The sequence below is a fragment of the Mixophyes fleayi genome, chromosome 6 (genome assembly GCF_038048845.1).
Source record: "Mixophyes fleayi isolate aMixFle1 chromosome 6, aMixFle1.hap1, whole genome shotgun sequence".
NCBI classification, from domain to species: Eukaryota; Metazoa; Chordata; class Amphibia; order Anura; family Limnodynastidae; genus Mixophyes; species Mixophyes fleayi.
The window spans coordinates 38,634,765-38,647,214 of NC_134407.1; the positions used below are offsets into that span (position 1 = coordinate 38,634,765).

The window sequence follows — 12,450 nt, forward strand, 5'->3', positions numbered from 1 at the left end:
AGCCAAAGCTGCAAGAGGAACAGAGGAACCTCCTAGGCTTGAGGAATGGAGCAAATTAGGAAAACATTTTCCTAAGTGGTACTAGTGCAGGTTTAATTTCAGTAGCGCCCATACACATTACTTGGGGGTTACATTTGGTCATTTTACATACAGCTTACTACCTTTGTTAAGTAACATTTGTTATAACTTGTTGATTTTTTTATGTACAAGCAACTCTTAAGTTGTTGGGGCTGTTCCTCTGCATTATGACACAGCTAGAATATGTCAGGTAATGTCATATAGAAATACTGCTGACTGCACAGTGTGATAGCATTGCAGACATTCCATTACAGCAGTGTTGTGCAGGGAGAGAAGACATTGTAAGGATCACGCATTAAGTGAGCAGTTTGTACATACAAATGTTTTGCTCTTTCAAGGGAATTACAAGAAAAAACAGTAAGACATATTTCCAAACAATTACTTATCCTAAATAATGCATTATTAGATGATCCCTTGTGGAACCACTGACAACTACCAATTAAGTTTGGACCATTTTATCCAAAATAAAACAACTTTATTGTATTGGTCCAGTCCTTTCTAGGGAAGCATACATTTCTCTCACTTTGCCCCCAATGACATCGTACAGCTACAGCGGCCTCAGTTAACAGATTATAGCACGACTCAAGCAGTGCTAGATTTATCTAGTTTATTAATATAATTTTTGTTTTTTTAAAAAATAATGTTACATGCCATAAGACAGTAGCATAACATCTATATGTGAATTCTATTTCACCTTGATTAGTGGATAATTTAATGTCAGTACTGTAACGGATATCCATGTTTGTTGAAAAATAAACTGGCTGATTAGTCAAATCATTTTTTATTTCAGATGATACTGTGTACAGGTTTTCTCCATGCAGAAATGTCATATGCTGGAACAGAGAAAATGTTATTTCAATACAATAAATAACAAATTCATCTATTGAACTAGGAAAACAACCCAGATTTAATTGCCATAGCTTTGAAGCATATCTGCTATTTTGCAAACCAATAGCACTTACTCTGCACTTTAATATGTATACACACATTTACATTATGACCATAGGCTTAATAGGCAAATTTATGCCATCTTTCTCCTCATCTTCCAAACAGTGCAAACTCTATCCATACCCTTTATCTAACTCACTTTCACATTCCATCTCATTCTGACCTTAATCTATTAAAGCTTTTGTTTTTTACCATTTTTACTTATTCTTTGTTATGTTGGTGATTCTTACACCTGACCTATATAGTCCCCGGACATTGCACAATTTTCCAATTTTCTCACAAGTGTTAATATAGTAGTTCTGGTGTCATATATATGAAAACAGTGTTCTGAGCTCCTGTAGCAACACCTAGGGAAACACTGGTTCCCAGTCACATGAGAAGCTCAGGGAACTTTCAGCTGCTGCCTGCTGAGAACGCTCATGTGACACCAGACTGAAGTAGCTGCTAATAAATATACCAACTAGGAAACATTCATAGTTGGATACCATAAGACAGATCAGAGAACTATGACTTCCTATGAATTATTTTACCCTTTATTCAAGGTAATCTAATAAATACAAACTAGTTAGAGCTATAATCACCTACCAAGAGTATTTGCTCTCTATTGCAAAATATTTATCATATGCTTGTACAATTGGCACTATAAGAAATAATGGTGGTGGTGAATAATTTAGAGTGTGCTACAAATTGCTAGCTACAAGCAAATCAGATTTAGGAGTCCTGCATCTTGCTTGTTACCCGATTTCTGGGGCTTCTAAAGTTCTCACACTATCTCTCCTGGACAAAGAGAATAGGTGCTATGCGGGTTGGTCATTGGTTAAGCGCACCAAATGCTCCCTTCTCCTACAGTGAAGTCTGGGCAGTCAATCTATTTCCTGCAAGACATAGCAGCAATTTGTGTTATTAACCAAGGACTGTGCTGGACGCTACCATTTTTCCGCCATAATAGCACACAACTGCAGAGGCTTGGGGTTGAGTGATGCGGACACCAGCTGTATACTTCTGGATGCAGTAGTGGTCCTTGGTGGCTGTATATTGGCCATTGAGGCCGTATAAATATGAATTAAGCGATCAGAGCTTCAATTAACTTGTATGTGATAAAAGACAAAATTCCAGCTTACCATAAAATTGCAGCAGGTTGAGTTGTGTGTAATGTGTAAGTGGATTAATTTCAAGATACAGGTAGCTAAAAATGCCAATCCTGGGTTTAATTAATCGAAACTGCACAGGACTATGGTCTGTGTATTGTCTTTTTGCAGGCATTGATTTCTTAGTATAACAACTTTCCTACTACATCTATTCTAAACTTACTACTTACTTACTCTGCCTCTTATGTACTTCTCTTCCCATGTCTAAACACGTTTCTCACATTCATTTTACTCACAAGGAGAACTTTCTGTGCTAACATTACTTTCTCACCTATACATCAGTCAGTCGGTTCTCTCTATGGGAGCCAACCACTTCATCTAAATAAAGATTGTTCATTAAATTATATTCATAAATGTTGAAGACTTTATGAATTTGTTACTTAATGTAATATATAACATGGAGTCACGCCTTGTATAATGTTTAACTAAACGCAGTAACCCGGCATCCCCATACTGCACTGGCTGCACCAGCAGCAGACACACAGGAATTTGAAGTGTAAATGATCATATATAAATATATGTTGTATCTTGATAGCATACATGCAAGACAGCACAGTTCAATGCACAATTCCTAACATGCAGTTTCTCCGTGATGACGGAAAACCAACATGTAAACAAAAAAACAAATGGATTACTTAGAAAACATTACAAACCAGTCACCACACTTAAAAAATCAAAGAAACCACAAGCAGCATACTGTATTTCTAAAGTTTTTATTAGACTCACTTGCAAAAAGATCCAGCATTTTTGCATTTCTTGCTGAGAAAGCAGCATATGGTGTTAGTCTATTACAAAATTCAAGCATTCTCAAAAGTTCAGCACAACCAAAAAGTTATTTTAGTTGATTGATTTGTAAGTATTACAGCATTTATTTATCAGCATGCATAAGAATAAACATTTAAATCAGTCACACAAGCATACTTGCCTACTTTCCCAGAACGTCTGGGAGGCTCCCAAATGTCAGGGAGTTCTCCCAGGCTCCCCAGAAGAGTAGGAGAAAATCCTGGGTGGAGACCAGGTGTAATGACACGATTCATATAATAAGACCCCACCCTTCTGTGTGCAATACTATAAACCACAGCATTACACAGCATAGGGGAGGGGGGGGGGGGGGGCAGGATAGCATCACCACACACCCTCCCGCACTTACCACCTGACATCCCTCTGGAGTCTTCCAAAGGGGAGGTTCTAAAAGTGTGTGTGTGTGTGTGTGTGTGTGTGTGTGTGTGTGTGTGTTTAGACTGTAAGCCCCAATGGGGCAGAGACTGATGTGAGTTCTCTGTACAGCGCTGTGGATTTAGTGGCGCTATATAAATAGCTGATGATGATGATTGCACAAAAGGCAGTATGGAAGGAGAACTGCTGATTTATTGGGGGGATATTATACTGTATGCTGAATAATGTACAGTGTACCCTATTGCAAGATATACGGATATTAGATGTCTGAGAATATATGTAGGTTTTTATGCTAGACATGGATCTCTTGGTGACTTCTAATGTCCTTATATACAAATGACAAAATTAAACACAAAAACAACAGTAACCAATATTTATACAAACAGTCTGCAGTGGTGTTATCACTTGTGATTAAGCAGTCGCATTATTTATACTAGTAATAAAGCCGCTCAGGTGTCCGCACTAACACACACATTGCACCTAGTGGGCAGGGCTAATACAGTGCAGAGCAGCCTGTGCACTTCCTGTGTAGTATCATTGGTCTCAAATTAACTCACTCCTGTACATGACCAGATGTCACAGGACTTATTACACCCAGCAGTGCTATGTGCCCTACGCCAACGCAGTACTGTTAATGAGAAGTTTGTTGGAATTGCGTAAAAGAAATCTAAGTTTCTTTTACTTTTGTTGGTAGAAAAAAAAGTTTTGCTACATGTGATTACTATATTACAACCATGCCTGGATAAGGCAATACTTGCAGCTCAATGATTACAAATATCTAATACAGATGATGACAAATATATAATGTTCATGGGACATGGTCCGATAATTTAACTGTCCCACTTTTAGACAAGAATATATTTGTATCTCTCGTCTTCCTCATAAGCCATATCTTTTGGAAAATGTAAAACAATAAATAAGATATATTTATGCACACAAATCCCTGAGGTGTGCACAAGTTGATATAAAAATGTAATACAAGCAAAGTGCATGTTTCACAGCAACCGGAATGTCCCTGGACAGCTTGAACAGTTGTTTAATGTGCATAAGGATTTGTGTATGCGACCAAATAGCCCTATTTTCCTTTAACATTAAACTAAAATATTTTTGCACTTAGCAATTACACCATATTGTGTTTTACTAAATATATTCACTAACACAAAGAAAGAAAATGTATTCACAATGGGGGAATAATGTACTAAACATTAAAACACTATCATCCTGGTCCAAGAATATCAGACATTTACTGCTCCCACACCCTCTCTTTCCAAAAACAAACTCAAGTTTAAAAATATGAATGAACTTGAAGAAAAGTCAGTCTTCAGTATATTAAATAGTCTAGATTAGTAATTCTCCACACAACAATGTTAGTGCAAAATACTTATTTAATCTAGCACATAAGAAGCACTGACCAGAATCCCCAGGGTTGTCCAACTCAGGGACCAGATATGTTTTCAGAGGACTGCTATTAAACATGCAATACCGAGCACCGTCTCAGAGGTGCTTTACATGGGCATTGCTTATAATATTGGTGGCATAGTGTAGGACAACGGCTAACTACCATAGGTGCAGCTGCTACTGGACCCGCAGCTAAGGGAGGCTCGTCTTCCTTGTCAAAGTCACATACGTATGGGAGGTTTATATAAGAGGCAGGTACATGAGGGCCCTAACCAAAGTGCCCCTGGAGTAGGTGGGTGGGACCCAAAGTGCCACCGTGGCATTGTTGTGTAACCTTAAACAAGGTAACTGCCAATAGAATGTATTGCATATCTGATAATCTGGGAGCCCTTATTACTACTGAAACCCTACTTGGGCAGCACAGTGGCTAAGTGGTTAGCACTTCTGCCTCACAGTGCTGGGGTCATGAGTTCATTCCCAACCATGGCCTTATCTGTGTGGAGTTTGTATGTTCTCCCCGTGTTTGCGTGGGTTTCCTCCGGGTGCTCCGGTTTCCTCCCACACTCCAAAAACATACTGGTAGGTTAATTGACTGCTATCAAAATTGACCCTAGTCTGTCTGTCTGTCTGTCTGTCTGTCTGTCTGTCTGTCTGTCTGTCTGTCTGTGTGTCTGTCTGTGTGTCTGGGAATTTAGACTGTAAGCTCCAATGGGGCAGAGACTGATGTGAATGAGTTCTCTGTACAGCGCTGCGGAATCAGTGGCGCTATATAAATAAATGGCGATGATGATGACGACGATCATCTCAACACACAGGTTGCACATCTCAGGCCTAGGGGTTAACAGTATACTGAATCAAACAAAACAGTGAGGTGCTGTCTGCAAATCCTTGGTTCCATAAATAAAAGTTGGACTGCGTGTATAAACTAATGCATATCACTGGTACCACCTATTTATAGCTGCAACACAATGCCATTAGTGAAACAGAAACCAGGTATGTAACATACAAAAGATCACTGCATGGTCCAATTTTGCATAGATTAAGTTTGTTCTTTTAGTGTAAACCATACCACTGCTACATGCAGCAATACCATACCTGCCTACTTTTAATTGCTAGTGTGAAGTGGGGGGGCGATGGTGTAATTTTGTCCCCACCCCAATATGACATGATTGTGTTTATCAAGCTACTTAAAGTGGAGGTATTGCCTATAGCAACCAATCAGATTCTAGTTATTATTTATTTAGTACATACTATAAAGTGACAGCTGGAATCTGATTGGTTGCTATAGGCAACATCTCCACTTTTTCAAACCCACTGAAAAAATTGCAACTTCATAAATCTATCCCTAAGTCTTCTAAGTAAACAAATGGGAGATCTGGTCCTTTAGAATCAAGCTGGTTGTCTTGTTCTCTCTCAAATTGCAATGTTTTTAGAATACTGTAGATGAATTGATCTATTCAGTGCCACTTTGGCCATAGCAAGTAATATATTTTCCTTACATCACTGTCTAACCATAAACATTTATAGATTTGCTCCAAGAAAAAGATTCTCTTGTTGCCTATAAGATACACTGCACATGTATTTTAGTAGGCACTTTAGTTTATTTACATGTTTCCCTAATGTGCACCACAGTAGGTGCTGCCACTTTGTGAATGTTTATTACCACTAAGCTAGGAACCAGTATCACCAATTGACTAGGAGCCAGTGAGATCACTTTAGTGATGTTACTGTCAGTGAAATGATACACTGTATTCTCATGATAATTGGTTCAACACACAAAATGGCAGCCTCCTCTGTGTATCTTTAGACAACATGTACACTTTGAATATTCACACCATAAATTCACAAGCTACAGTAAAGTAAATTCTTACATTTGAACTGAATTCATATTTACTATTGTCCAAATGTTTAGAAACACCTCAAGCAATAAAAAGTATTAATAGGAAATAATTACACAGTTTAGGGTACACACAGACATTGTAAAGCTAAATTTATCTCAAACGTCCACGCTGCCTAAATAATATTAAGCTCCCAACATTTTCATAAATGAAGTTTAGAAACTACTCTATTACTCAGCAATTACTTAATTATAAAAACAGTATTTACTCACAGCCTGCTTAAATATATAACTGGTTATTTCCATGGTTATAAAGATACAATAAAAAGATTTAATTAACAATCCGCAACTATCTTCTACTATGCAAAACAAATATCCAAACTGACACTATACCCACTGGCATAAAAGAAAAAAAACAAAACTTTTTTTTTAAAATATTCGTAAAAGCATGTAATTGGCCTCCGTGACCTCAATACCAGTTTGACCTTGACCTTGGGTCGGGTGGGGTGAAACAGCAAGTTCAAGTGCTGATAGCAATGCATGTCATATATGGTTACAATTCACATGCAGTATCACTGGTGTTTACCCAATGCCAGTAGGAAACCAGCCTAAGCATGCAAAAATATACTGTCCCACTCCCAGAAATAAAATACATGATCTAAAATGCAACTGGAGTTTTAATAGTACAATATAACTGATGAATGCCTAATGGCTGTGAAACGTAAATTTCATTTTGAAATGCAGGGAAAGGTTATGTAATGTACGGTGTGTAGAGTTTTTCATAGTACGGAAAATATGAACAGAGCAATGTGATGGCTGCAAAATATCTAATTGCCAAAAAGAATAAAATTAACCAATAATGAGATGGAACCAAAAAAAGAAACTGAAAGAATGTTAAATAATATTAACAAACTGCAGATGTAAACCGATGTAATTATTTTGAACGATAAAAGAATGAATAACTCTGCCAAACTTTTCACCCTGTGGCACCTTCCACCGCCAGCAGTGGTTCTACAGGCATCAAAAGACAATATTCTATTTGAAAGTAAGCTCAAAGGCTGGCTATGTAGAGAGAAAAAAAGAAAGTTCAAAAAAATGGGCACTGAGGAGAAAACAAATAAAAATAAATAAAGAAACGGAGCCTAAAAAGACAAGATCATCAAAAAAAAGTTAGGATTCCAAAAACCAAGAAAAAGTAAAATATACACAGTAGGAAGTTTCATTAGTAGGCGGACTACTTAGTGCAAGTGTTTGCTTGTATAAAAATAGACTTGCAGTGCAACTACTGTATTCTTTTGGTGCAGTGTATTTAAGACAAAAAACATTATTCTTGACTATAACAATATTAAATTATTTTTTGACTGAGTATTGTTTCTAATCTAATTAAAAATAAGCAGTCATAGATCTGTCATGTACCTTTTGCCTGGCAATGTGATGGTAAATAGCATAGTTGTGCCATCGTCCATTTAAATTGACATCACTATCAGTTTATTAAGGCCTTTAAAGTGTAGAAAATACCCATAATTGATATAAGACAAAAGACTTTTGCATAAAAATATAATTAAAACTCTGTTGAGGTGGTCCGGTCTTCCAGACCATCTGCCCAAAGACACATCCAAAACTACACACAACATGGGATCCATTTCTTAAGTATTTAGGGATTAAGAGACACACTTGTGTATTTGAGAAGACAACGGATCCCATTAAACACCAGACAGTTACAGCTATAAAATGTTCCACAAAACATAGAAAAAGCAACAATAAATAGTTATCAGATGCATTGTACTCATTTCCTGGATTCAAATGCTGGTTCTGAAATGTACAATATCACACTCATTAAGTCACATGTTGGACACAGGATTATTGCAATACAGCAGTTCAGGAATTTCCACCTGGTCCTTTCAAAAATACACTTGGGGTCTCTTCTTCACTTTGTACTTCAGTGATCCATACCGTACCTGCAAAGCAATAAGAACAACGTGTGACTGACAGGGATACTGAACCAATCTCAGACACTAGTGTTTCATGCTTTCTAGCCAATGAGAACAGCAAAGAAGATTTATATATGAAATTAAACCATCAAGACTTTTTTAAATTATTGTATAAGAAGTGTGTTGAAAGCGCACAAGTCGCCGACGTACAGTGGAGGCAGCGATTTTGTATGTAAATATTATTTAAAAAGCAGCCTATTAATTAAATTTTAACCACATTGCGGCTTTTCATTGGTTCCCAGAGAACTGATAGGCTGCCCCCTTATGAATATTGGTGTAGCCTACACATTGTCCACTTTGTATAGATGCTGGATGAACATTAATTGCACTATTTCTAGTGATCGAAGTGGGCCAGTATAAAACGGTATGTTATACCGGCTCTTCCGAATCCAACTCACCACTTGGTGATCATATGTCAAATCAAAACTGTCTCCAATTCATAAGCCACAGTGGCGCAAAGCTTTATTTAAAGAATTTCCCCTCAACAGAAAGAACAAACATGGAGTTCTTCATTACTCAACACCATTCTTGGCACGCCCCAGGACACAGGCAAGTAGTTTAATGCTAGAGGCAGATTTCCGCATACTGGATGTTACTCTCAGTCTCTGTTCTGTGTGTGTGTCGTGTGTAAAATGGGCGAGGTGCGAGAGACAGTGTAAAGAAGCATCTAAAATTATGGCTCCGTTTAGTAAAATACAAAGACAGATAAAGTGCTGTCAATTAATATGTCTTTGTATTTTATAAATTGTGTTAATAGGCATCTAAAATTAGGGCTAAATTAATTAAACAAAATCCCTAAAATTTCATCTACATTTACTATACCGCCACTTAAAAATGTCCACTTCGACTCCTGGCTGCTATTAGTTCTGTTTTATGTCTACATATTTCTAAACAATCATAGCAGAGGCAGCTAAAATGACCTTGGGGTATATCTACTAAACTGTGGGTTTGAAAAAGTGGAGATGTTGCAGATGGCAACCAATTTCCAACGTCTGAATATACCGACCTGCTGAAGCAACTGTCTTTTCGAACTCATGCCAATTTCCCAGTATACTAATTGATTTACTGAATCCAAATCTTTGTTTTAAACCACAAAATCTGTTTCTGTTGTTTGTTCTTGACTGAGTTTTCATACCTCAGTGATATCAGCCGTGAACTGAGAGATTGATAGGCCACATTTACAAAATGGCTGCCTTTACTGTACGTCACTCTGTGTTTTCTAAGCTTCACCCATTTTCATTCGCGCCAACATGCCTTTTAGTCAAAGACATAATTGGCGGGATGGGAAAGACAGAGTTTCGGCACTCTGGTGCCACCATGTGTTCGGTGATGGTAAGAGACCGATCAGCCTTCAAGCAATACTTAGAACACAGACTTTCCAATCACTAGCGACGTGAATATTTGAATTTCACAGCACACATATGCGCCAATTTGCAAGGACGCAATACATGCATGAAAACAGATGACCTTTATACAAGTATAATGATTACTATTAGACTTCTAAAGAAATAAATATATCCTATTGTTAAAATATGTTACGTGTAAAAGTGTTCGGAGAACCAGTTCCTCTAGCTGGTACTGTAACTCTAATGATGGTTTGTGTGCATCTCTGTAATATAAAAAGTGGCATATTCCTGCTGCAGATAGATGTAGTCAATTACTAAAAGAGTACAGCTTTAACAAATTAATTAGCATCGCCGGCTGCTGTGCTCCCAAGAACTGGCTTGGCGAGAAGCTGTGCCTTATTCGGATGTACACAGCAAATAAAGGAACTTAGCATGGCGGTAAAAAACAAATAGCATGTTGCTTGGTCTAATTTCTTATGAGACCAGCAGGCAATATATCTGTAATAACCTGAAACCCAGTAAGGTCTATCTTCAATATATTACTGTGAATCATCACCGCTTCTGCTTTCTGGCAGAGAACACTCTGCACACAGAACATATGGAGAGAGAGGGGGGAACGGACACACAGTTCATTTAGAGTTTAATAAAACACACACGAGCTCTGGAGCTGTATTGTACTGTTCAGTGTGAATTATTGCCAAAAGAAACTAGCTATGTTTATTAATGTATATTTAAAAACAGAGGAAGAAAGTTTCAATGTTACCTCCTTGCGGCCTTTGACGACCTTTACAGATCTCATGCTCTGCGATCTCCGAAGCCCCTTTGGTGCGTACATTTCATCCTCTGAGTGTGCCCCTTCTGTTTCTTCGTCTGTTTTGTCATCTCCAGAATAGTTTCTTAAAGAGTTGAACCCTAAGCCATCAAAGGAAAATTAAAGTGAAACAAAATTCTGCATAAAATTAGACACACTCCTAGTGGAAGCATTGATAATAATGATTACACACCAAGCGTTATTTAAATCACACACACACAGTGAGGAGAGCAGATATCCAAGGGGATATAAAACAGTCATCAATAAACAAATAGATAAACATAAAAAATGTGGAATCTGGCGCAGATAGGACGGTATTTGACAATGGGGTACTTCAGTATCTCTAGATGCCTAGTTGACGTTAAACAATCAAATGGGATATACACATGTGTAATATTCACAATGGCAGTTTTTGATGTCCAAATTTTCCAATCCAGCAAATAGTCTCAATTCAAACAAAATTGATCACAGGGTATCCCTTCCTCAGTTCCTCCCGATTCACATATATGTATATATATCGGATGACAAAAAAGACAAATATCTCCAATGGTGCAGTAGTCCAATTAAACCATATAGTATACACAGAGTAAAGATCTACTTACATCTCGCAAGAAGATCTATGCATATAAAGGTTTCTTTCGCACGCTGACTGTCAACTGTCTCCTCTCATCTCCCCGATTAAACATGTATATATTCAGAAGATAAGAGGAAAAAATTTCTCCAATGGTGCAGTACTTCAATAAAACTTTTATTCAACACAAGCTAAGAATCTACTTACATTTGGTAAGGAGATCTGTACATATAAAGGTTTCTTTCACGCACTATGCTGAAATGTTGACCGTCCTCCTGTAGCGGGTGTATGCATACTAACTTCCGGGTTCCGTTGTCCTGACAACCAGTCTCGAGTTCTCATTGGATCCCTACGCGTTTCGTCAGAAAGACTTCGTCAGGGGTTTGTTTAACGTCAACTAGGCATCTAGAGATACTGAAGTACCCCATTGTCAAATACCGTCCTATCTGCGCCAGATTCCATTTTTTATGTTTATCTTTGTATTATGGAAATCTAGTAGGTATTTCCTAAGGGATCTAAAGGCTGCATTCCCTACCCTATCCCCATCCCAAAAAGGAGCGCAGGAGATCCCAAATCTATTAAACAAATAGATAAGATAACCAGACATAGCTGCAAAAAGTAAACCTTTAATGTGGAACAGCATAATTTACTATCAGTTTAAATTAACAAACAGCCTCGTCAATGCCACAAATGAAATGGAGGAATAAAGGAAGCAAAAATTGATGGTTGTTGCTTATTTTATCAATGGTACATACTGCTTTCAGCACACACTTAAATAGCCTAATATTGACAGAGTCTGTTCAGCATTTGATATATATCCTTCTAACATCCATTCCAAGGTACTTTAGCATATCAAAGAATCTACTTAAATGGCCCTGGAAGCATTGCTGTTTCTGAACCAATGTCTGGGACTTTGTTGAAGCTGTGCATTTATAGTGCAGCCACCAATAGGATATTGTTATCAGTCAGCAGGAATGTATGGGCGATGTCATGACAAAGTTCTAGGGCTAGATTTACTAAACTGCGGGTTTGAAAAACCAATCAGATTCTAGCAACCAAATCAGATTCTAGCTATCATTTTGTAGGATATACTAAATAAATGAGAGCTAGAAACTGATTGGTTGCTATAGGCAACATCTCCACTTT

General features: G+C 37.7%; 1 protein-coding gene across 1 annotated transcript in view; it reads right to left on the reverse strand.

Moving 5' to 3' along the window:
* Positions 1 to 1,205: 1,205 nt before the first annotated feature.
* Positions 1,206 to 12,450, reverse strand: part of REEP3 (receptor accessory protein 3) — a 99,540-nt gene continuing 88,295 nt past the window's right edge. Inside the window, exons 7-8 of the mRNA XM_075216328.1 lie at positions 10,686 to 10,834; positions 1,206 to 8,543 (exon numbers count right to left, since the gene is read on the reverse strand). Coding sequence (XP_075072429.1) covers positions 8,487 to 8,543; positions 10,686 to 10,834 — 206 coding nt within the window. The 3' untranslated portion in view covers positions 1,206 to 8,486. The remainder of the gene's footprint in view (positions 8,544 to 10,685; positions 10,835 to 12,450) is intronic.